General features: G+C 35.9%; 1 protein-coding gene across 1 annotated transcript in view; it reads left to right on the forward strand.

Annotated features, from left to right (window-relative positions):
* The window catches only part of CNBD1 (cyclic nucleotide binding domain containing 1), a 519,625-nt gene that overhangs the window by 429,800 nt on the left and 62,141 nt on the right, over nt 1-27,684 (forward strand). The window contains exons 9-10 of the mRNA XM_027870893.1: nt 15,145-15,254; nt 25,257-25,407. Of these exons, the coding sequence (XP_027726694.1) occupies nt 15,145-15,254; nt 25,257-25,407 (261 nt within the window). The remainder of the gene's footprint in view (nt 1-15,144; nt 15,255-25,256; nt 25,408-27,684) is intronic.

Genomic DNA, 27,684 nt, shown 5'->3' on the forward strand with positions numbered 1-27,684 from the left:
CCAAGGGAGAATGGAGCCTATCTATGATTAAGGGTGGGAAATGGCCAGGGGCCATAGGGAGGTAAGACAAAGGAAGGTCAGGCAAGGTTAAAGGTAACAGAATTGGGAGATTGGGTGTAGCCACAACAAAAGGCCAATTGATGGGATTATAGCTTCAGGGGAATGCCAGAGATTTGGCCACTTGGGAAAGTCCAGGGTTTTTCCTTTCTGGGGTCTAGATCCCAACCCCATCATTCCTCCCTCAAACAAATGGGACCCAAATTCTTTTGGGATAAGGGACAAAGGTGTTGGCTTCGGAAACTGCTTCCTGCTGGCAAGGGCATAGAGCTGTCCTCAAACTGGTCCTGAGAGGAGATTGACTGGAACCCAGCACAGGCTGCATCCAGGGAACAATGGGGAGACATTGCCTGGTATCCTGTGTTTGCTACTAACTGTAGGTGAATGGCCTGTAGTCTGGAAGACACAAATCTGACAGAAAAGATTGCAGGACCCAGATGTAAAGCAGGGACTAGATTTAGGGTCTGACTTTGAGAGGATAAAACATTCTTAACTCGTTTGGATTCAGATAATTCAGTTTTTCAACCATGCAGTATCAAATCCACCTCATAGCCAGACTCAGGAATAGCCAGGTGGGTACCATTCCCTTTCAAAGGAACATAATGGGGAAACTGAGCCAGGAGGATCCCATCTTAGACTGAGGCTAAAACTGTCCTCTCACCTTTTCCCAATGCTGACTTCCCAACAGTATCATATTCTCTGAGTAGCTTGTGGCATTTCTCTCAGATGGTGGATTATTGATTATTGATGGATTATGACCCATCAGACAACTCAAAACAAAATCCTAGGAGCTTTTACCTCAAGCAGTAAGTTTCATTAATCGCAGCTTAGGAAAAACTTTTCCAGGATTTACATCTCAAACTTAAATTTGTCCTAGTGTAAAAAGCCAATCATGAGAGATTTCTATACACTTGTAAATTCTCAGCAAGCCATACATAACTGAAACAAGGTTTTTGGCTAGTTTACACATTAAAACAATAACCAACAATAGCCAAATTATTTTAGCAGTTACCCAATTATGAAAATTTGCTCAACATAACTGATACAGAAAGTTCACCAATTTGAAACTTGAACCCATTACCAATCAAGTGACTTCAGTTTTGTTAAATACATTTCCAAATTACTTTACACAGAGAATCAACATCTCATCATTAACAGTTAAAACTACAAATTTAAAAGAGCATGCTTACCCAAGTTCAGAGGCTAGCTTCATTACCTTGAGCAGGATGTGCTGAGCTCTTAAGGAGTCTGAATGTTAGTGAGCTATTAGCTAGATTTTAAGAATCTAAGCCGATTCCAAAACTCTTCAGAGAGACCTTGAGAGTGTCCTTGTATCACTTCTTCTGACCTCCATGTGAACATTTACCTTATGTGAGTTCTTCAAACACGTGTTTGGCATTCAAGCAACCATTTCCAGCCCATTGAAACTGCACTCTGTGCAATAGAGTTTGAATGCCTGGCAGTTAGGTTGAGAAAGGACCTCAGTGTCCAGTACCTTATTTTGCCAGGTGATCTTCTGAATCTTCCTAAAACAATTCAAATGGAAGTGATTCATTTCGCTGACGTGGTGCTGGTATATTGTCCAGGTTTGACAGGCAAAAAACAATGAAGTCAGCACAACAGCTCTGTGGATGTTCAGTTTGGTGGCAGTCTAATACCTCTTCTTTTCCACACTTTCTTTGGAGTCTCCCAAACATTGAGCTAGCTCTGGTAATTCTTGTGTCAATCTTGTCATCTATGTGTACATCCCTGGAAAGTGAAACTACTGCCAAGGTAAGCGAACTTATCCACAGCATTCACTATTTCTCCATGTGCTATAACCAATGGTTTCACATATGGATAGTGTGGTGCTGGCTGGTGGAGAAGCTCTGTTTTCTTAGTGTTAATTGTTAGGCCAAAATTAGCACGAGCAGCAGAGATTCAATCCATACTTTGTTGCATCTCAGCTTCAGAAGCTGCATTTAGTCATAATCATCTGCAAGAAACCCCCAAAACAAAACAAAACAAACAGCGACAAATAAAGACATGCACTAGCTCACCTTCCTCTTTAGTCTTGGCTTGTAGCCTTTTCTTTTCTTTTTTGTTTAATATCTTATTTTTCCCCAGTTACACGTAAAAACAATTTTTAACATTTGTTTTTTTTTTAATTTTGAGTTCCAAATTCTCTCCCTTCCTCCCTCCCCACCCCTCTTATTGAAAAGGCAAACAATTCAGTATAGGTTATACATGTATAGTTATGCAAAAATATATCCATAATACTCATGTTATGAAAGAAAACATAGACAAAAAAACCTCAAGAAAAATAAAGTTCAAAAAAAGTATGCTTCAATCTGTATTCAGACACCATCAGTTCTTTCTCAGGGAATGGATAGCACTTTTTATCATGTCTTTCAGAACTGTTTTGGATTGTTATATTTAATGAGAGTAGCTAAGTCATTCATAGATGATCATCTTACAATATTGCTGTTACTTTGTACATAGTACATTTCACTTTGCATCAGCTCATGCAAGTCTTTCCAGGTTTTTCTGAGAGCATTCTACTCATTGTTTCTTATATTATAATAGTATTTCTCATAATCACAAAATACACCTTGTTCAGCAATTCCCTAATTAATAGGCATCCCCTCAACTTCTAATTCTTTACCCCTAGAAAATAACTGCTATAAACATTTTTGTACATATCGGTCCTTTTCCTTTTTGTTTTTTTATCTCTTTTGGGATACAGACCTAATAGTGGTATTACTAGATTAAAAGGTATGCATGGTTTTGCAGCCCTTTGGACATAGTTCCAAAGTGCTCTACAGAATGGTTAGATAAGTTCTCAACTCCACCAGCAGTACAATTTTTCCCACATCCCCTCCAACATTTGTCATTTACCATTTTCTGTCCTATTAGCCCATCTAAATCTAATAAAAAGGAGATAGTACCTCAGAATTGTTTTAATTTGCATTTCTCCAATCAATAATGGGAGTATTTTTTTCATATGACTATAGATAGCTTTGATCACTTCATCTGAAAACTGATCATATCTTTTGATATGGTTCTTATTTTTTATAAGTTTGACTCAGTTCTCTATATGTTTAAGAAATAAGGCTTTTATCAGACAAACTTGTTTCAAAATTTTTTTCACAGTTGCTTTTGCTAACTGCATTTACCTCCATCCTATTCCCCCCATTTATTCTATTCTCTTTTTCCTTTCATCCTGTCCCCCTTCAAAAGTGTTTTGATTATGACTACCCCCATCCCATTCTGCCCTCCCTTCAAACATATCGCCTACTTTCTCTTATCCCCTTCCCCTCCTCATTCCCTGTAAGGTAAGATAGATTTCCATACTCAACTGAAAGTGTATGTTGTTCCCTCTTCAAGCCAATTCTGATAAGAATAAGGTTCACTCACTCCCCTTTATCTCACCCCTCTTCCCCTCCACTGTAAAAGCTTTTTCTTACCTCTTTTATGGGAAAGTGATAAAAGTCAAGATGACTGGTGGTGGCTTGGGATGCAGTGGATGATCTTGACATCTTCTATGTCTAACCAAGCTCTAAGTTCTCCACAGTGCCTGCTTCAGTCAGCTTCATGGCTGTTGAAACAAATTGTTCTCATCTGTCCATTCTGCGAGGGGAAGACTTCACATGCTTGGAGTTGGAACCCTCCCACCCCAACTCACCAAATGGATCTGAGACACTTCAGTTACACCTTGTTTAGCCTATCTACTCAAAAGTTTAATGGGGTATGGCCATTGTACATGCTACTGCTTCTTGGAGCCACAGGTGAGACTTGGGTGAATCAGGTGTGCAACAAAGGTGGAAAGCAGTCCTGAAAAGGGCTCACTCAGCAGCCCTCGCACTAGAGGTGCTAATTTTCCCTGAACACACCATACAACCCAAGAGAATATTCTAGATACGAGAAACAGCTAGAGAAAATATTGAGAGTGGAGAGATGGATCATATTGTTCATGGAACAGCTTGGAGGCCCATGCTATTCCAACAAGGTGCGTGTGAGAGGGACAAAGGTGTAAGAGGACTGGAAAGGTAGGAGGGGGCTAGGTTATGAAAAGGCTTTAAATGCTAAACAGAAGGTTTTATATTTGATTCTGAAGGCTCTAGGAAGGCACTGGAATTTATTGAATAGGGTGGAGGTGTGTGTGTGAAGTAGATGAACCTGAGCTTTAGGAAAATCATTTAGTGGCTGAATGGAAGATGATTTGGAGTGGGATGAGACTTGTGGCAGGCAGATTCACCAGTAAGCTATTGTAATAGTCCAAGTGTGAGGTGATAAAGACCTGTATTAGAGTGATAGCAGGCTTAGAGGAGAGAAAGGGGACTATTTGAGACATGTTACAAAGGTGAAATTGATATGCCTTACAAACAGATTGAATATTGGAGGGGTGGTGAGATAGTGAGGAGTCAAATATGACACTGAGCCTGAGGGACTGAGAAGATGGCATTGCCCTCCACAGTAAGAGGGAAGGTAGGAGAAAGAGGGTGAACTTAGGGAGAAAGATGAGTTTTGGTTTCTTCTTTTTGTGGATATGGTGAGTTTAAGATATTTACTAACCATCCCATAGAACATATATGAAAGGCAGTTGGAGATGCAAGACTGGAGGTCAGCAGAAAGGTTGGGGCAGGAGAGGTAGATATGAGAATTCAATGATGATGTGCAGCTGTTCATGTATTTACCTTGTCTTCCCAGTCAGCTCCTGGAAGTTATTGAACTTACCCTGTATTTGTTTGCATCAGCTTTCTGTAAAAATGAATTTTCTGCCTAAGGTAGTCAGTTCTTATATGGGCTTCTCCTAAGAGCCAGTTCTTAGCCATTGCAACAAAGTGTCACCACAACCTTTATAAGTACTCCTTCTATAAATAATCTGCCTGCCTAAAAATGTTTTCAGGGTTGTTCTCAGTGGCCTATGCAAACTCCTCTCATATGATCTCCATTCTGAGGATTCTGACAAGGGCATATTATTCTGTCAAGGAGCTAGAAGTACTTGGCACCTCCTTCAGTACTGTGATTGATATAGAATAGTTCAACAAGACTTCAAGCAATTCAAGAAATTGCCTTTTGCTTCACAAGAGAGATGTGCACTTATTTTATTTTATTTATTTTCTTACAACAGTATGTGCAGATAAACAGGAAGGCTATGAAAGGGGAAATTAATTTAAAATAGATCTTAGAGGTCAAACCTGAAAACAAATCCATTCAAATGCAAATCTCTTAGCCTATCTCCATCCACAACCAGTTAGTGAATCACTTGTTATTTAAGGTTGTTTTGAAGAATGCCAGGAATGAAACATCTTAATGTTCTTTTTCATGTAAGAAGTGCTGGGGATTGAAAGTTCGATCTTCAGAAAGTCCCCATGGCAGAACCATCAGGATAAATGTCATTAAAGATTTAATCAGAGTTGACGGGCACTTAGTAGCAAATGAGTGAAAGGATAATACTGACATGTCATCTCCTGCTTCCAAATGTGTATAGACAAGGTACCAACAGACTGCAAGAGCACTTTGTTGTGCATTCCATCTCCTGGTGGGGCACAGTCTCAACGTCGCCTCTGAGGTAAGGCCTGTAGGGGCCAGGCCAGGCATTTTCCATCTGAATGAAAAGACTTCCCCCTGTGCAGGGGGCCTACCACTTCCTGCTGTCACCTCATAGCCATCTTCCTCAGGTGAGATGTTGAACTGTCCTAGTACCTTAAGCTTTCTTTCTCCTGATGGTGTAGTGTGTTCTCAAAGGGAAGGCTGCAAGGGGTCCAACTGGGAGTCTTCCAACTACTCTAAAGCAATGACTTTCATTGGTGCCAGCACAAAGAAACCTCCACTTCCTGATGCTAGCCCCATTTCTCAGCTGGAATGTTGAGAACCTCCCAGTCCCTTTGGTGCAGAGAAGAGCAACCTACATTTCAGGTATTTCATCTTCTACTCTACTTGTCTTTTGAGAGAAATGGAAGAGGAAAGATGGGAACAGGACTTCCTTAATTTGGTGGGTAGTCTTGACTTCAATCTCTACTTTTTCCTGCCTAATCTCTAGCCTTCAGAGGGGAGAAAACTTGTGAAGTAGGACCTACCATCTGAACATCTGACTATTGGGAAGAGGAGTGGTGTCCTCCACTCAATGATGAAAAGTCTCACATATGGTCAAATCCTTCCTATCCTTGTTTTTGCTGTTGAAGTCCTTTCAGTCCTGTCCAACTCTTCATGACCCCATTTGGGGTTTTCTTGGCAAAGATACTACAGTGGTCTGCCATTTTCTTCTCCAGCTCATTTTACAGATGAAGAAATTGAAGCAAACAGGGTTAAAGGGTCACACAGCTAGAAAGTGTCTGAGGCCAAATTTGAACTTAGGTCTTTATGGCTCCAGATCCAGCACCCTATCCACTATACCACCTAACTGCCCAAACTCCTGTAAAACATCATCCAAACCCTGTTCCCCAGCCCCACCACCTGATACCCCATTGCCATCCCCCTCAACCCTTCTACCCCCAAATTTCCAACAATTAGTCCTTCCAGTTTGCCCTCTGGAATGCCCATTTCACAGGCAACAAATTTCCCTACATCTTAAATCTTTTCCTCTCCTACTCCTTCCATCTATTAGCTATTGCCAATACCTGGCTTCCCCCAGGTGACTCAGGCTTACTGGCCACCCTTTCAAGTACTGGCTCCACCTGACACTCATTCTTCTTGGCTCACTGGTTGAGGTGGAAGAGTTGGAATGCTCCTTGTTCCTCATTGCCACTTCCAGGTTTTCTCTTTACTTCTATCACTCAGTAACCCCTTGTCCTTTAAGGTTCATGCTAGTCATATATACTGTCCAATCAAAATCATGATAGTTATTATCTACAGACCTCCAAGTCACTCACATCCATTTTTAATGAGTTTGATACCTGGGTGACAATTTTTCTTTCCTCTCAACTCCAACTCTCATACTAGGGACTTCAACATATTAACTCTCCCTGAAACACAATAACCACTTAGTTGTTCAACCTACTCACTTTTCATGACCTTCTCCTGTATCTCCCCTTAGCCACACACACAATGATGGGTATACCCTCGATCTTAACAACACCCATAAATGCAACACTTCTATGTTCCTGATATCTGAAATCCCTCCGTCTAATCATAATCTTTTGGCTTTTCACATTTCCCTCTGCATTCTCTTACAAAATTGTAGTCTTCATCCATACTGTTACCTCTAATCCCTTGACTCCTCACGTCACTTCCAGAACATCTCACCTACATTAACTACTCTCTTCTCTTTTCCCTGTTGTAAGCTCTTGGTTAACCAATTCAACTCTATACTTTGCTGTCTTGAATCCTTAGCTCTTTTATCATATTTCTGTTACTGATACCACTCTAGTGCAGAGCTTTTTAAACTTTATCCACTCACAACCTCTTTTCACCTAAGAATTTTTTATGCCACCCTGGGTATATAGGTATATAAAACAGGTATACAAATCAAACATTTACTGATAATAAATTATAAAGGAATTTATTTTAAAACAATTCTTTGGTATACATATAATTTTACCATTTATTAAAGACAAAAGCAAATTTGTTTATTTTTACATAAAGAATTAAATCTTGACAGAATATTTGATACTGTGGGACACAGAGCATCTTCAGCATTTTTCAGAGTTGATCGATATTTTCATTTTATAATTATCAATGCTGAAAGTGTGGCTTTGCATAAATACTAAGTACAAAATGGCAGAAGTATGTTTAGGGCTATTTCAGAAATTATTGGAAATTCTGTCCTAATCCGAAACCAAAATTCATTTAATGATTTTGTGTGTACAGTAAAAACACTGAAATTCATAACATACAATAGTTTCAAATCTGAACTGAGGTTTTTCTGGCAGCATTCATTGGCATTGTGTGGCATGACAGCAGGTACAATGCAAAGTGCATGTCTTATGTTCAGAACCAAGACTGCAGTAAAGTTGCGCAATGCAGCACAGGCAAGTGCTGCCAGAAACACCTTGGATTCATTATGCATTTGATTTTGAATTATTTTTTGGTTGTTACACATTCAGGAGCCTTTTACTGTTGTCAATTTTTTCACAACCCCCACATTCAATTACGTGACCCTATATGGGTTCGTGACCCACAGTTTAAGAAGTATTACTCTGGTGTAGGCAATCATCACCTCATGCCTAGACTTCTATAATGGCTTTCTGGTACTTTTGCCTGCCTTAAGTCTTTAACCACTCTAATCTATTCTCCATGCCACCACTAAAATGATTTTCATAAAGCACAGATTTGACCACATTACCTCGTCTACTCAATAAACTCCAATGGCTCTCTATTGACTTCAGGATCAAATATAAAATCTTCTGTTTGGCATTCAAAAGCCTTCATAACTTAATCCCTTCATAATTTAGCCCCCTCCTACCTTTTCAGCTTACACCTTACTTCCTACCATGTACTCTTTGATGCAGTGATACTGACCTCCTAGTTGTTCCACAGCTAATACTCCATTTCTGGGCTCTGGGATTTTTTGTATCTTCAGGGTTTAAAGTACAGTGTGAGACATGTAGTAGAAACTTAATAAATGTTTATTAATTGATTTAGATAGAGGACTGGTTCTGGAGTCATGAAAACCCAAGTTCAAATACTGACTTCAGATACTAACTAGCTATATCACCCTGGGCAAGTCATTTAAATTTTGTCTGCCTTAGTTTCTTCATACAATAATAGTAACTTGTAGGGTTATTATAAAGATAAAATATTATGAAGATATTATTTGTCAAGTTCCTTGCAAACCTTAAATCAATGCATAAAAGCTAGCTATTTAGCCCATTTACCCAAGACCATGCAACTGATAAGTGGTAGAGCTAGAAATAGAACCCAGATCTTCTTGATTCTTTACCCATTCTACTTTATTTGCCTAACTTACAGGCATTTTTTGTACTTAGTTCAGTTTTTGATTTTTTTATCTGTAGGAAACTTCAGAAAGTTAAATGAGGTCAATGCAAGAAGTTAAAATACATATGACAAAGTGACTTATTGATATAGCTTCATTATAAAAAAATCTACTATAATTTATATTGTTATTAATAGAAATATACAAAGGTTCAACATAAACATCAAGTTAAAAATTCGTATTTTCTTATACAAATATAACATGAAAGATTTTGGAAGTTTAACTCTTCCATCATCAGGTACAGGTGTTGAATCCAGATCTTCGGGACCCTGTGGTCAGCCTTCTATGCATTCTTCTATTCTGCCTCTCCCATTCCTGGTTATATTAATAGATTTTATATTAATCTAACAACTATTTTATAAACTTCCTTAGACCATAATATTGTTATTAATTAAATCAAGTGTTATTGTCATGACTAATAATAGTTCACATTTATTTAGTGTTCTGTAGTTTACAAAGCACATTCCTTACAACATTCTTCTTAGATAGAAGTAATAAGAATCATTTTCACCAAACTGAAGACAGAGGAATATGTGGTGGTGGCAGGAAAAACTTTTTACATGTCGTATAGATAATTCTGTTTCTTTGCTTTCCATAGTTAGTGTTGTCTTTTTCTGTCCTTAGCAGCTGTGTTTGTGATTCACAGTCTGAATATTCATCATAAAGATCCCCATTGGTGGCAAAGAACTGGAAACTGAGGGGATGCCCATTAGTTAGGGAATGGATGAACAAATGGCAGTGTATAAGTTTAATGGAAAACAATTGTTCTATAAAAATAATGAAGGGGATGGTTTCAGAGAAACTTGGGAAGACTTACATGAACTGATGCAGAGTGAAGTGTGAAGAACTTGGAGAAGAATTTATATGATAGCAACAGTTGTATAAACAATTGTGAAAGGTTTAAGAATACTTATCAATGTAATGACCAATCATAATCAAAGAGAACCCATAATGAAACATGTTACCCATCTCCTGAGAGAGTTAATGGATGCAGAATGCCAAATGAGACATTTATTGTTTTGGAATTGTCCAGTTAGTTTGTCCTGAGTATGCATATTTATTACCAGCATTTTTCTTCTCTTCCTTCCCTTCCCTTTCTCCTTCCCTTTCTCCTTTCCTTTCTCCTTTCCTTTCTCCCTTACTTTCCTTTCCTTTGTTGGGGGAGAGAAAATAGGTTTTTATTAAATTAAAACAAAATTAAAAAATAATGATCCACATGATTTCTAACTTCTGCACATATTTGACCATTAAACAACTGTTTTCCACTAGTAGTCACATGTCTGCTTCTGGATTTTTTCCCTTATAATTCAGAATCTTCAGCAAATCCTTACTCAATTTTTTTAGGTTATTAACATTTATTCTGTTAATTTAACTTAAATTTATCATTCAAAAACAATCAGAATGATTCCTTGTGGTGCACACCTTGCTTATGTCTTATTCAACAAAACCCTGTGTCAGTGAAAAAAGTCAGCTACTCCATTAACTTGTTATTTTTTTGCAGTTATATTTAATTAATTCTGTAATTCTATTAATTAACAAAATCAGAAACATTTAGTATTAGCATAGAAAGTATTGTACTGGGTATGTTGGCTTAACTTGGGATTTAATGACAATATGCTCTGCCAATCTCACCAAAAATAAGTTGCCCTCTTTGTTTCATATTTTACATTGTTATTTATCATTATGGTAGTTTTATAGTGTGCTTCTTAGCTAGCAAAATTCACACTAATTTTCATCTCTGTACTGGACATACAAAATTTTTTGTCTAAGTGTACTTCTGTGGAGTGCTTACTGGCACATGACTGTTCATTTTTTAGTTTGTCTTTGATTCATTCTATTCTGAAGATTCTATAAATGGGTTCATAATTTCTTTAATGTTTCTGTTTATATGTGTGTATATATATATGTACATATACTATATATATATATATATATATATATATACTCCAAATTTACATTCATTAATGCATGAGAATTTAGGATATGAGAATTTTTAAAGATGTTAATAATGTGTTAAATTTAGGGTTTCCATAAGGTCTTGAAGTGAGTAGGTACTCAACGTAACCCCATGATGCTTCCTCTAGAATTTCTGCATAAAGTAAGTGAATTATTTAATTTATTAAGCATCCAGTACATATTAGGAACTATGTTAAGTGCTGGGGATACAAATAAAAACAGAGATACACCCTGCCCTTAAGGAGCTTAGAAGCTAACAAGGGAAGACAATATACAAAAGTAAAATGAAAAGCAGAAGGGGAGAGTAATATTGAATAATATTGAACTGAAAATAATGATGATTTTGTTACATTCGCTCTGTTTTACTCCCTTAGTGGGCTGAATGTGTCACATGAAATTCTGTCATACTAGTAAGCTAATCCGTTCCACAAAATCATAGCCTAATTGGATTATGGGCAGACAAAGTATTTGCCTATATGTTGTGATTTGAGAAATTACAAAAACCTTATCTGTTCCCAAATATTTCCCTTACTGGCCTATTCAGATGAATACAGTTCTCATTGTTGGGATCATTACTTTAAATTAAGGCTCACCTCCAGAAAGTCCATGCTAAAATTTGTATCTAAAAGGTCAATGGAGACATCTGAATGATCATCAGCAACACATATAGAATGTCGATGTCAAAGCCATCTTGTTTACTTTGTCAGCTCTTTATCATCCACATTAATCAGTGAACAGAGTTTTGAGAATAGTACTTAATAAATGTGTTGAAAGCATGAAAGTAAGAAAACTGGTTCTATGAAAGCAATGAGGGATTATAAAAATTGCCTGTGACAAAAAAATTTACAAAGTATGACTATATACAGGAGCTGAAAGTCTACAGGGTAATATTGAAGCCAGCTTCTAGTCTTGGTAAAACTGAAGTGAACAAAAGCCGATTTTCATATTGCTTGCCATTTCAATTAGGAAGGGGGTGCAGGAGAGAGGGAGAAAATTTGAAATTGAAAATAAAAATTAAAAAATACAATAAAACATTAAAAAAGTTAAAGAAAAAATAAATTGATCTTTAGTATCCCTCACTTTCTTCTGGTGTTTCCCAGCTCCTTATGTTCCTATGCTAACTCCCTCTTACTATATTCTCTAGGTGTGCTATGTCACATTCTTGAGCATTTTAGCACTGCAATTACCAGTATAAATATTCCATTTTTAGTTTACCAAGATGCCATTGTGATAATGGGTGCTAATGGGTGAATACATTATTCCTCTTTGGCCAGCTGACATTTTACTGTATTATTTTTACCTGAAGAAGTATGTTTTCCACACCAAGTCAGTGAACAAATACTTATTGTCTACTGTGTTCCAGGTATTATGTTAAGCACTAGGAATACAAAGAAAGGAGAAAAAAATATAGTCTCTTTGCCCAAAAGCTCAGTATCTAATGAAGAAACAACATGAAACATTATTTACAAACAATATATATACAGGATAAATTTGCGAAAACAAACTAAGGAAAGTCACTAGTATTAAGGAGGATTAGGGAAGATATAATGTAGATGGGATTTTACGTGGGACTTGAAGGAAGCCAAGGAATCCTGTCAGCAGAGAATAGTAGGAGGGGGGAGAGTTCCATGCATGTGGGGAGAGCCAGTAAAAAATATATAGTCAGGAGATGGAGTGTCTTATGACAGGGATAGCAAAATGGTTAGTGTCACTGCATTGTAAGGTAGATAGAGGGGAGTAAGGTGTAAAAAAGACTGGAAAGAAAGGGCAGGGCTAGGTTTTAAAATTATATTACATTATTGAGTTTATCTATAATTGTCTAGTGTTGCCATTCCAATATTTTAATTTCATTTTCACAAGAAGGCCCTCATTGTCTGTCAAGCTAATGAACGGATTTATGCAATACAGATGGACAATGAGCTTAGTCTAGATTGTTCTGGAAAAAAAGTGCAAGATCTTTTAGTGACTCAAGTTTCCAATGTAAGTGAAGGTCCACCTTTTCAATGATAACACTGTACTGATGTTGCTATATGGCAAAAATATAAAGGCAACATTGCCTCGAAAGAACTAAAAATGAATGTCACACAGAGGAAAATGGAAAGATGCATAGTGAGTGTGGGTAATATATAACCAGTAGGAAACTTCGAAGAATAGAAGTAGTTTGTCCTCAAGGAATTGTTTGATAAGAAGAGAAGATGAGTTGGTCATGTGTCAAGAGCAAGAGATGAAAGCAGGACAGAGTTCTCTACTGGTACTTTCAGTTTCCAGAGAAAGTAAGGAAGGTCTCTAGCAAGTTAGACTTTATTGGATGAACCTTTGGGAGAACGTACACGAAAGACACACATAGATAGGCATGGATGGATTGAAATCCCTGTTGCTCAAGGAAATTTTCAAGTTGATATGATCAGAGATCCATTTGGGTATTAGGTATATCTGTATCTATATTCCCTAAAATATGTATGTATATGTGTAATTCATATATGTGTATGTATGTATGTACATATGTATATGTGTATGTATGTGTATATTCGTGTGTATATCTATATCTATCAATCTATCTATCTATATATATGGAGAAAAAGAGAGAGAGAGAGAGAGAGAGAGAGAAAGAGAGAGAGAGAGTATGTGCTTCTGGGAATTTCCCCTCCCCCAACCCAATCAATATGAATTTCCAACAAATTCTCTTTGTTCACCTTTTAATTGATTGACTGAAATGTCAAAAAGTCAGTACTTCTTGTTATAGCCTTTCATAGAAAAGACTCCCTCACTTCAGATATAAATATACATGTGCATATAAATGAACACACATATTTTATATGCATGTATAATATATATGTGTATATATACATGTATGTATATGTACACACATGACCCTCTGATATGCTTCCAAAATGTCCTGGAAACTTTTTCATTTATAGTCTACATGAATGCTGAGGTATATATGAGCAACCTTTAACAGGTTGCTATAATCATCATATATTTATGCATTATCATAACTAAAATGATGGAATATTATGCCTAATATATAGGCTAGCATAATATAAAATAAAATGCATCAGTTAAAATATGACAGGGATTTTTGAAATAAAAATTATCTATGAGAGCTGAAGATTGTAGAAAAAGTACCAATAGATACCGACACTTACAAATGTATGAACAGTAATGGAAGTTTCATTTAACTTATTTTTAAAGAATTTCTCCTTATTCATTATGACATTTCTCTGATTGGTAGTAGTGTTAAAAATCTAAGGTTGTAACCATTGTTATCTTGGTCTTTTTGTTCTTATTTCTGTAATTGTTCTATATTTGAATAGTTATGCTATTGCCTAGCTTTGTCATTTCATTTACATTAATAATTGCTTTCTATAATAATTACTAATGTTATGCCTTTTTACATAGTGAAATAAATAGATCTTAGTCTCTCTGTCTGTCTGTCTGTCTGTCTGTCTGTCTCTCTCTCACACACACACACACACCCACACACATACACACACACACACACACAAAGAGCCCTTTGTCTTTATCCTATAAAATTGTTCTCAGCCAAGTTATGGGAAACACTCCAGGGGAATATAATGAATATACCTTTGATTCTTAAGAGGAAAAAGCCTATAACTTGAATTTGACTTCATTGCTTTTTTATTTGTCCAGGGTTTGTAACTATAGTTATAGTCTTTGAATCCCTCCTACCTAGCACAGTGCCTTATATAGTGAATGTTGGGGGGGGAAATGATTTTTGGATTGGATTGGATTGGTTGTGTTTTAGAATGAGAGAAGAAAAAAGATGTATAATTTTATAGTTTACAGATTTTCTCCTGTTGATTAAATCACATTTTCTACATTGGTCAAATGGTTTTATTTTTAATTTTTTTAGTGCCTTAAATAGTGGTGATAATTATAATCTGATAAAATATTCCATAAACATTTTTTCCTATATCCCTTGGAAGTAAGTTAACTTTTTATATATGAATTAATCATGGGGTACTATTTTCAATTTTTAATATGATACATGTTAGCTTCTTAGATATGTTCATCAGAAATGAATTAATATATCCAAAAACCACATCTTCTTTAGACATATTGGGGTTTTAAAAGTGATAACCATCTAAAACCTGAGAAATGCCACACATTGAATCAAATGGTAAACTTTTGAGAGACATATTAATTAAAATTAATTCTCAGATAGATAAATCCATATAATGTATCTTTTGCAGTATTGGTGACAGATGGAGAGATCATCTCATTTGTGGCTTACATTCAATCTGGATTTTGTAAAGTTTATAGAGAAGTTATTGGGTTTATGAAATGTCAACTTAGAAAAATGGTAAGTTATTTTAACCTTTTAAAAAAAATTTGGATCTGTGATTTAATTGGTACTGTGAGCTCCCAGTGAGGGAATTCCATATATGAATGCATTTCAGTGAATGATCTTTAACTCTTAGGTTGTCTGAGAGAATTGAGAGGTTAAGTAGTCAACCAGTATATATGTGAAGACCTCTACTGAGGGAAACATTCTTTCTTAAGACAGCCCATTCCCTCTGCACAGCTCTAATTATTAGGTGATATCTCCCTTACTTAAAGTTTAAGCTTGTCTATTGGCAACTTCCATTCTTGCTCCTCCTACTTTTGCCTTCTGTGGCCAAGCAGAAAAAGTTTTATTACTATTCCACATGATGGTCCTCCAAAAGCTTGAAGATAGCTCTCATGTCCCTCTATGTCTTCTCTTCTCCGGGCTAAACATCTCTAGGTTCTTTCAACAGTCTTCATGACATGAACTCATGACCCTTCACAATTCTGGTTGTCCTAATTTGGGTGACTTCCATCTCATCAATGTCATTCCTAAAATGAAATGACTAGCTCCAAACACAATATTCCAATTATTGTTTCACCAGGACAGAGTACAATAGGACTGTCAATAACTTAGCTTCTCTTAATGTAATAAGATCACATTAGCTTTTCTGTCAGCAGTGTCAAATTGTTGATTCAAATTAAACTGGGTTCACTAAAATCTTCAGATATTTGCTGAATGAACTGAACTGCTTACTGTCTAGCTACACGTCTCCATTTCTGTAAATGTGATGTTGATTTTTTAACTCAAGACTTTTCATTTATTTTTATTTTCATCTTATTAGATTTATTCCAATGCTCTAGCCTTTGCAGATCTTTTCTTATCCCTACTCTTCATCCAATATGATACTTACCCTCAAAGTTTAGATCATCTACGTATTTACTGAGCATGCCATCCATGGCTTTATCCAAGGTATGGATAAAAATGTTAATTAATATTAGGGAAAAGCATAGATCTCTAGAATACTCCCATGAAGATCTTCAAAGCTGACATCAAACCACTAATGAGTACTCTTTAGGTCTGGCCATTCAACTAATTTTGAATGCTTTTAATTGCACTGTCATCTAGTTTTCTGCTTCCTACACCATGTTCACATTAAGAAATAATGTTGGCTTCTGGGAGCCAAGATGGTGGAGTAAGTGCTCTTACCCTCCATTATTAACCTCTGAAAGCCTAGAAAATATCATGCCAGGAAAAACCCTAGAACAGCTAAACCACAAGAAAGACTGGGTGCAGCGGACCAGTAGCCCAGGTAGCTTGAGGAGAGAAAACAGAAAAGGCCCCTCTTGCCCTGGGGGAAGGGGAGCAGTACTGAACTGAAGGCATCCCACCAAGCTAGTAGAAAGCCCCACCTTAGCATACCAGGAGGAGATCCTGAAATCCATGTGGTGGAGCAGGCAAACACCAACACCAGGACCCATGAGTGCCTCAGTGAGGGCAGGGGAACTGATGAAAACCAACTTGGAAAACCACCAATGGCCTTGGCATTCTATAGCAACCTACTCTCCCAGTGCCTCATCAAAAGTAAGGGAAGCAGTACTCCAAGGGGCCCCAGGTGGATAAACATCCCACAACACTCATCTAAAAGGAGCTGAAGAAAGCAAAAGGAAGGAAGGGCCCGGGTGAGCAGGAAATCTCCAGGGGCCACACTATCCAATCCTACTGCTAGAGTTCCAGTGTTGTTGATTCTGGCCCAACACCATGTAAGCTGCCAGAACCCTACAGCCTCCAACTGCCAACATCAGGGGCCCCAGCACACAAAGCCAGTGACCAGGCCCTCGCCTCCCAACACAAGAAGCTTGGGTCAGTGCCCTCTGATTCAATCTCTTTAAAGGCCAGGAAATAAATACCATGAGCAAAAAAACAAAAAAACAAACAAAACAAAACAAAACAAAAAAACAAACCAAAACACAAAAACAAAAACAAAAAGCATATGATAGATTCATATTACGGGAAGAATGAAGATCAAGGCAGAAATTCTGAGGAGGACAACATTGTCAACAAACTCACATCTGGAAACTCAAAAGGGAATGTGAACTGGTCTGAAGTCCAAAAAGCCTTCTTAGAAGAGCTCAAGAAGGATTTATAAGTCAAACGAGAGAGGTAGAAGAAAAAAATGGGAAAAGAAATGAGAGGTATGCAAAAGAGAGTCAATAGCTTGGAAAAGGAAGGAAAAAATTAACTGTAGAAAATAAGACCTGAAAAAAAACAATTGGCTAACTGGAAAAAAAAAGTACACTAAAGAAAACAAGTCCCTAAAACAATACAATTGGCCAAATGGGGAAGGAGGTACAAAATCTAATAGAAGAAAACAATTTGTTAAAAATTAGAATTGGGTAAATGGAATCTAATGACTCTATGACAGAGCATGAATCAGTCAAACAGAAACAAAAGAATGAAAAAATAGATGAAAATGTAAAATACCTCATTGGTAAAACAACTGACCTGGAAAATCGATCCAGGAGAGACAATTTAAAAATTATTGGTTTACTTGAAAATCATGATGAAAAAAAGAGTGTGGACAGTATCTTTCAGGAAATCATCAAGGAAAACTGCCCTAAGGTCCTCAAACCAGAGGGTAAAATAGCCATAGAAAGAATCCACAGATGATCACCTCCTGAAAGGATTCCAAATTGAAAACACCAAGGAATATAGTAGCCAAATTCCAAAATTACCAGGTCAAAGAGAAAATACTACAAGCAGCCAGAAAGAAACAATTTAAATATCATGATACCACAGTTAGGATTAGATAGGACCTTGCAGCTTCTACATTAAAAGACCATAGGGCATGGAATATGATATTCCTTAAGGCAAAGAAGATTGGATTACAACCAAGGATCAACTACCCAGCAAAAATAAGCATGATCTTTCAGGGGAGGAGATGGATATTCAATGAAATAAGGGACTTCCAAACCTTCCTGATAAAAAGACCAGAGCTCAACAGAAAATTTGATCTTCAAATACAAGACTCAAAGAGAGACATAAAAAGGTAAATGGGTCAGAAACAACATGTTATTAATAAGGGCAAACTGTTTAAATCCCTACAATGGCAGATGACATTTGTAACCCTAGAGAACTGTATTGTTATTATGCTATGTTAAAGGGATATACATAAAGGGGATGGATAAAAGTTGACCTTGATGTAATGATGAAAAAAATCTAATCAAGTGGGTTAAATGGATCCAATAAGTGAATTAATCTGATCTAACTAAGAAAATGTACTGAGAGAAAGGGAAAGGAGGAGGCAGACAAGGGTAAATTGCATTACAGGAAAAGGCACAAAAACCTATCACGACAGAGGGAAAGAAGGGAGGGAGCTGAGCATTGTCTGAACCTTACTCTCATCAGATTTGACTCAAGAAGGGGATAACATATTCAATTAGGTATAGAAATCTAACTTGCCCTATAGGCAGAAGGAAGGAAAAGGGGAAAGAAAATGGAGGGGGGATGGAAGGAAGGGAAGAAGTAGTAAGGGAAAAGGGGAAGAAAAGGGAGGGGACTAATAGATGGGAGGTGGGACTGAGGGAGGTGGTGGTCAAAAGCAAAACACTAGTGAGGAGAGAAAAGGAGAAAGGACAAAGAAAAGCATAAACAGAGGTAGAGGGAAGTATGGAGAGAAAGGCATGGAGAGTAATCATAACTGTGAATGTGAATGGGATGAACTGTCCCATAAAATGGAAGCATATAGCAGAATGGATTAAAATCCATAATCCTACAATATGTTGTTTACAGGAAACACATTTGAAACAGAGTGACACATACAGGGTAAAGGTAAAAGGCTGGAGCAGAATCTATTATGCTTCAGCTGAAGTAAAAAAAGCAGGGGTAGCAATTCTGATCTCAGACAAAGCAAAAGCAAAAATAGATCTTATCAAAAGAGATAAGGAAGGAAACTACATCCTGCTAAAAGGCACCATAGACAATGAAGTTATATCATTACTAAAGATATATGCACCAAATGGTATAGCATCCAAATTCTTAGAGGAGAAGTTCAGGGAGTTACAGGAAGAAATGGACAGCAAAACTATACTAGCGGAGGACCTCAGCCTCCTCCTCTCTGAACTAGATAAATCTAACCACAAAATAAACAAGAAAGAAGTTAAGGAGGTGAATAGAACATTAGAAAAGTTAGGTATGATAGACCTCTGGAGAAAACTGAATGGGGATAGAAAGGAATAGACTTTTTTCTCAGCAGTACATGACACATACACACAAATTGACCATGTACTAGGGTATAAAAACCTCACAATCCTATGCAGAAAGGCAGAAATATTAAATGCATCCTTTTCAGATTGTGATACAATAAAAATTATATATAATAAAGGGCCCTGGAAAGATAGACTAACAAATAATTGGAAACTAAATAATCTAATCCTAAAAAATGATTGGGTCAAAGAACAAATCATAGAAACAATCAATAACTTCATTTAAGAGAATGACAATAATGAGACAACATACCACAACTTATGGGATGCAGCAAAAGCAATTCTTAGGGGAAGTTTTATATCTAAATGCTTACATGAATAAAATAGAATAAGAGGAATTAATGAGTTGGGCATACAACTAAAGAAACTAAAAAAAGAACAAATTAAAAATCATCAGTTAAACACCAAACTAGAAATGCTGAAAACCAAAGGAAAAATTAATAAAATAGAAATTAAGAAAACTATTGAACTAATAAATAAAACTAAGAGCTGGTTTTTTGAAAAAAACAATAAAATAGATAAACCTTTAGTTAATTTAATTTAAAGAAAAAAGGAAGAAGAAAACCAATTTGCCAGTATCAAAAATGAAAAGGGTAAAGCCACCACCAAGGAAGAGGAAATTAAAACAATAATTAGGAACTATTTTGCTCAACTGTATGCCAATAAATTTGATAATCTTAGTGAAATGGATAAATATTTACAACAATATAAATTGCCTAGATTAACAGAAGAAGAACTAAAATACTTAAATATTCCCATCACAGGAAAAAGAAATTGAACAAGTCATTGATGAACTCCCTAGGGAAAAAAATCTCCAGGGCCAGATGGATTTGCATGTGAATTCTATCAAACATTTAAAGAGCAACTAATTCCAATACTATATAGACTATTTGGAAAAATAGGTAAAGAAGGAGTCTTACCAAATTCTTTTTATGATACAAATATGGTGCTGATACCTAAACCAGGAAGAGTCAAAACAGAAAAAGAAAATTATAGACCAATTTCACTAATGAATTTTAAATAAAATATTAGCAAATAGATTGCAGCAACTTATCACAACAATAATACACTATGACCAGGTAGGATTTATACCGGGGATGCAGGACTGGTTCAATATTAGGAAAACTATCAGCATAATTGATCATGTCAAGAACAAAACTAACAGAAACCATATGATCATCTCAATAGATGCAGAAAAAGCTTTTGACAAAATACAACACCCATTCCTATTAAAAACACTAGAGAGCATAGGAATAAATGGAGTCTTCCTTAAAATAATAAATAGCTTCTACCTAAAACCTTCAGCAAGCATCATATGTAATTGGGATAAGCCAGAAGCATTTCCAGTAAGATCAGGGGTGAAACAAGGATGTCCATCATCACCACTGTTGTTCAATATCGTACTGGAAATGTTACCTTTAACAATAAGAGAAGAAAAAGAAATTGAAGGGATTAGAATAGGCAAAGAAGAAACAAAGCTATCATTCTTTGCAGATGTCATGATGTTATACTTAGAGAATCCCAGAGAATAAAGTAAAAAGCTACTTGATATAATAAACAACTTTAGCAAAGTTGCAGGTTATAAAATAAACCCACATAAATCATCAGCATTTCTATATGTTACCAACAAAACCCAACAGCAAGAGATAGAAAAAGAAATTCCATTTAAACTTACTGTAGATATTATAAAATATTTAGGAGTCTACCTCCTGAAACAAACCCAGGAACTCTATGAACACAATTATAAAACACTTTTCACAGAAATAAAGTCAGATCTAAATAACTGGAAAAATATCAGTTGTTTATGGGTATGCTGAGGTAATGTAATAAAGATGACAATTCTGTCTAAGCTAATTTACTTATTCAATACGATACCAATCAAACTACCAAAAGTTATTTTATAGAATTAGAAAAAATAATAACAAGATTCATTTGGAAGAACAAAAGGTCCATAATATCAAAGGAAGTAATGAAAAGAAATGCAGGGGAAGGTGGCCTAGCCATTCCAGATCTTAAATGGTATTATAAAGCAGCAATCATCAAAACTGCTTGGTACTTGCTAAGAAATAGAGTGGTGGATCAGTGGAATAGGTTTAATATGCAAGACACAGTAGTCAATGACTATAGTAATCTATTATTTGATAAACCCAAAGACCCCAGCTTCTGGGGTAAGAGCTCACTCTTTGACAAAAACTGCTGGGAAAACTGGAAAAGAGTATGGCAGAAACTAGGCATAGATCAAAATCTCACACTATATACCAAAATAAAGTCAAAATGAGTTCATGATTTAAATATAAAGGCTGATGCTGTAAGCAAACTGGGAGAGTAAGGAATAATTTACCTATCGGATTTATGGAGAATGGAAGAATTCATGACCAAACAGGAGGTAGAGAACATTATGAAATGTAAAATGGATAACTTTGATTACATGAAATTGAAAAGTTTTTGCACAAACAAAGCCAATGCAACCAAGACTAGAAGGAGAGTAGAAAATTGGGAAAGAATTTTTGCAGCCAGTCTCTCTGATAAGGACCTCATTTCTAAAATTTATAGAGAATTAAGTCAAATTTATAAGAATACAAGTCATTCCCCAATTGATAATTGGTCAAAGGATATTAACAGGCAGTTCTCAGATGAAGAAATTAAAGCCATCTATAGTTATATGAAAAAAAATTGCTCTAAATCACTATTAATTGGAGAAATGCAAATCAAAACATCTCTGAGGTACCACATCACACCTATCAGATTGGTCAATGTGACAAAACAGGAAAATGAGATGTTGGAGAAGATGTAGGGAAATTGGAACACTAATGCATTGTTGGTGGCGTTGTGAAATGATCCAATCTGGAATTATGCCCAAAGGGCTATAAAAATGTGCATACCCTTTGACTCAGCAATAGCACTTCTAAGGCTGTATCCCAAAGAGATCATACAAATCAGAAAAGGACTCACATGTACAAAAATATTTATAGCAGCTCTTTTTGTGGTGGCAAAGAATTGGAAATTGAGAGGATAACCATCAGTTGCGGAATGGCTGAACAAGTTGTGGTATATGAATGTAATGGAATACTATTGAGCTATAAGAAATGATGAGCTGGCAGACATCAGAAAAACCTGAAAAGATTTGTATGGTCTGATGCTGAGTGAAGTGCGCAAGACCAGGAGAATGTTGTACACATTAACAGCCAAGTTGTGCGATAACTAATGTTGATAGACTTAGCCCTTCTCAGCAATGCAAACATCCAAGACATCTCCAAAGGCCTCATGATGGAAAATGCTATCCATATCCAAAGAAGGAACTATGGAGTTTGAATGCAGATTGAAGCATGCAATTTGCTATTTTTTTCTTCTGTTGAGTTTTGTTTCCTCTTTCTGGTGTTTCCTCCTATTGGTTCTAATTCTTACTTACAACATCACTAATGTGAAAATATATTTACTAGGAATGTATATGTATAGCCTGTATCAGATTGCATGCCATCTTGGCGAGGGTGGGGGACAAAAATTTAAAACTCAAAAGCTTATGGAAGTGATTGTTGATAAATCAAAATGAATTAATTTTAAAAAATAATATTAATGTTAAGAAATTATTAACTACCTTGCATTAGATAGAGTAAATTCTAGCAAATGTCCAAATAGGGGAAGTGCCCCTCCCACCTCCACTCTATTCTGTGTTAGGCTCTTGATCTATTTTCTGCTTCCATGTGCTCTTTCTATCCATGTTGTCCAAAATATACTCTACCTCAAATATACTCTGCTCAGATACTTTCCACCATGCTTCCCAATCTGATTCTTAGATTTTCCTCATTAGTACATTTTTAAAATAGATAATGCTACCGTGTCCCTCACCTATACCAATCTTACTCCATCAGTTTTCAAACTTACCATCTTGCATTATTACGTCCTTGCCCCTTCTTTGCTCTGTACATTTTGTGCATGTATGTGTAACATCTGAGGACATGAGGTCTATTGTAGATTCCTTTCTTCCTTCTTCTACCCTGAAACTTCCTGAAACAAGTCATGATTACTTTCTGCCTTGTCATTTCTTTCTTCTTTTTCTTTTTAATCGTGAAATACTTTCTTCAATTAAAAAAAAAGAATACTTCACTTTCTTTGATAAATTGGAGAGGTATTTCTTGATCCTCTTTCTATTTTTCTTCTAGGAGAGAGACAACCTACACTTTGAGCCTAAGTAACCATCTCTTGTTTTTGTCTTGACAGGAATATAAACATCACATAAAGGTTAGTAGGCTCACTGCAAATTTATCTCTGCTCTTCATGTTTACTTGGATAAGAGTGAGATTCTCAGCCATTTATCATTTTTGATAGTAGGTCCCTTGGAGAATTGCTTTGGCAAACTACTTGTCTGGGTCTTCGACTCTCAAGTTTTTACCTTCTTTCTTATTCAGATACCACTTCTCACTTTTGTAATACATGGAAAGTAGCACCCAACTTCTTTTCCTTCTTAAAAAAGTTTCCTAATTTCTTTTGCTTATCTTGTTTTACTAACATCTTTTTTTTCTTATTCTTTTCTTTTAGTTTCTCCTCTTTCTTTAGTTTTCCTTTTTCCCATCAGCATAAGTCCTTGTTTTTCTTCTTCTTCAACTTCTCTTCAAGTCTCTCCAAATTTCCTTTCCCCAAAATAAATGCTTGGACTTCCCAAAGCCCTTTAAAACACCTTTGCAGTTACCACAGGAAATAAAAATGCTGACTGATGCCACCTGCATAGAATTATGGGAGAAATTTTTAGATGTAGAAGGGACATTGTTATGGATAAAGAAATTGAGACCCAGAGAAGTTAGTGATTTGCCAAAGGTAGTTAGGAATAGAGCTGGGATTAGAGCCTGAATCTCCTGATTGACAACCTAATGCTTTTCCCAAAACACCACTTCATCTTTGATTAAGATTTACTTTAGTGGATGCTAATTGAAAATGCATTTTCAGTTACCATGTACTAATATGAATATACCATACAGAGGAAAGAGCCCTGGCTTAGGAATCAGAAGATGGGAGTTCTAACATCTCTGATGTTTTCTATACTTGTCAATTTAGGCAGTTTATTTAACCTTATAGGGATTCAGTTTACTCATTTGTAAAATAAGGGATTTGGACTAGAGAGCCTCTAAAAACCCTTCCAATTTTTGATCTATAATTTAATTATATATATATATGTATAGAATCATATTATAGTATGGTATTTATAGTATCTATATTAAACCATATATAGTATTATATCATATATATATATAATACATATATGTGTTACATATATTGAACTAATTCCAAATTAATTTTAAAAGTGAAGTAAACTGATCACCTGAAATTATTTTATGTATTTATTTTAATGTAATCAGTGTTAAAGACTACACTCACACTCACACACACATAAAACACACACATATGTATATGTATATATATATATATATATATACACACATACACACACACACACACTCATATAGTTGGAAAGCAAAAAACAAAAAAACAACAACAGATAGATATGTAACTAAATAGGGGACATGGTGCTGGGCCTGGAGTCAGAAAAAACTGAGTTTGAATCCTGCTTCAGTAACTTACTTAACTTCCTTCAGCCTCAGTTTCTTCATCTGTAAAATGCCACCTACAGGGTTGGTGTGAGAATTGAATATGTTAACATAGGAGAATTGCTTTGTAAGCATTAAAGCCCTTATATACGTAATAGTTGTTATTAGTCTGAATGGATGAATACAACTGAATTACTTTGCAAAATATATACATGTCCTTTTCCCTTAAACAGAAAAAAAAGCGCAGGCGTGTTTTTATGGGGAAACTTCAGGAGAAGGAATCCTTTGGTGAGATCAGCGTGCTTCTTCAAATACCTTTCACATGCACAATCATTACTGGATCCGAAGTTGAACTGGGAATCATCAATGCTGAGGATATGCTAGGTAAATACGAAGAAGCATTTTGTTTAATATCTACTTTGTTTACTTCAGGTTTATGGTGAACATACTACCAAGGTTGAGATAAGCATCTTTTAATTTGGAAGATGATATTTAATCTATTACTATAGAACTTTAGTAATTTCTTTATTAAATAAAATAGTCAGTACTTCAAAGCATAACCAATGCATATCCTCTTCCCACCCACATCTACTAGCTAAAATAATTCATAAATACAATGTTTAAAATTACAATAGGAAAAATGATTAGCAATTACTTTTGTCACTCCCTCTTCTCTTTCATGTGTCAGACTTCATAAGCCTCTTACTGCTTCTCAGGGGCCCATATCTTATTTACATGAAAGTATGTAAATTAGTATCCCTAAGGTCAATATAATAGCATCCAGAACTAGGTTACCTATTGGAGGGGGCATCAGGAACACATCAAAGAAGCCCAAACTTTGTGTTCTACTCCCATAATAGCAATGGGATCATGACCTGGGGTTCAAAGAGAGAGAGGTAAAGTGGAGATACAGTGACAGAGATAAAATGATGGTGTAATAAGAAATCCCACATATGCTTGACCTTGGAGCATGTCTTTTTCTTTTTAAATTGTACAAATAGTCAAAGAAGGAAATAAAGTAGCAGGAGTCAGGAAAAAAAAAAAAGACTGGAGGCTCACAAGTCAGAGCCCAAATGTATAGCAGTGTTAATGGCAACTTCACTTGAGATAAAAATAGGAAGATCGAAAGTTGGATAAGGTGAAAAAGAAGAGCAATTGGTAGAGGTTAACCTGCTTAAGGGGTTTGCTCATGGAATAATCTAATAATAATTCAGTTAGAGATATCTAATAATAATTCAATTTTGAAATAACATAATAACACAATAAAAATATTTCAGGTTCACTCTAGCTGTTTAATGCCTTTCTGATACTTAATGTGTGTGTGACCCTAGGCAAGACATTTAGCATCTATGCGATTCACCTAACTACACAGAATTTCTTTACTAATTCTTAGGAGGGTTTCAGTGGTAGGAGTTACCTATACTGATGCAATCAGAGATTGATTACATGAAAAGTTTGAGTTGACTAAATTCGTTCATATTGAATTTCAAGTACGTTATTGCTCTTTTTAAAGAATATATTCAACATTCCTGCCTAGCTCTGCTTAGCCATGCAAAAACCAGCTGAACAATCAAATAATCTCTGCAATTAAAACAAAAAACTATGGGTTCAATTGTTATATTTATTACCCTCTGTGACATTAAAACATTTAGAAAAATAAACACCCTCAAGGTAAGTAATCTTTAAAGAGGGACTGGTGATATTTTACTAGTGCAATGTTCTCTCTTGACATGATGCATTAATTTTCCCCCTGTACTAATTATGTTAACTGATGCAAGACACATTGGACTGTTTTCTATAAATCAATATTTCACACATGAAAGTACTTCTTCCAAGTATGTATTAAAATCTTCTCTGCCATCTGGCTGACTGAAATCCAAATAGAAGATACACTGTTTAGAGGGTAGGGGAGTGGGGTGGGGTAGAGAAGAATGAGATATGTGCATGTTGACCATAGCACCTGATGCAGATTTTAAATTTCATTCCATGTAAAATTCACTTGAGGTCTCTGCTATAAAGAAACTGAATCTGTGTGCACCTAATTAGTTAAACATTCCCTGAACAGGGATGAGGTTTAGGCTAAGTTTCTCCATCATTTTCTCACAATATGGGAGTGAAAAATAGGATGTTGAATTATTGATCCTCTTTTGTTTTTGCAGTTTCACCATTTTGTGATGATATTCCAAAGATAGAAAAAAATATTTTTAAAACTAAACAAGGAAAATTAAATAGTAATTGGGCCTTAATGGAAAATTAGACAATGAGGTGCATCTCAAACATGAAGGGCAACCCTCCCTCATGGGCATTGCTGTGGTAATCTATTTTCATCCCCATCTATTCATTTTTCTCTTAATGTCATCAGTAAATATGAACCCTTGAAAATTAACATAGACCAAGGCTGCAAATAAATAAGATGAGGAAATTAGGCTGCAGGTAAGTAAAAATTAAAATGAAAACACTGCCACCCAAACCACTGTGCCTCTAAGCCACATTATGTTCACATTATGGATCATCGCTAAGATCAGATTTATTGTCTCAATGACATTGAGAAGATATGGTGAAAATGACATAGAATATAGAAATGTATAAACACACACATATATTCACACATATATTTGCATATATACACATATGGTTATCTAAGATGGAATATATGTGCAT

The sequence above is a fragment of the Vombatus ursinus genome, unplaced genomic scaffold (assembly GCF_900497805.2).
Source record: "Vombatus ursinus unplaced genomic scaffold, bare-nosed wombat genome assembly UNPS02000577.1, whole genome shotgun sequence".
Lineage (NCBI taxonomy): Eukaryota > Metazoa > Chordata > Mammalia > Diprotodontia > Vombatidae > Vombatus > Vombatus ursinus.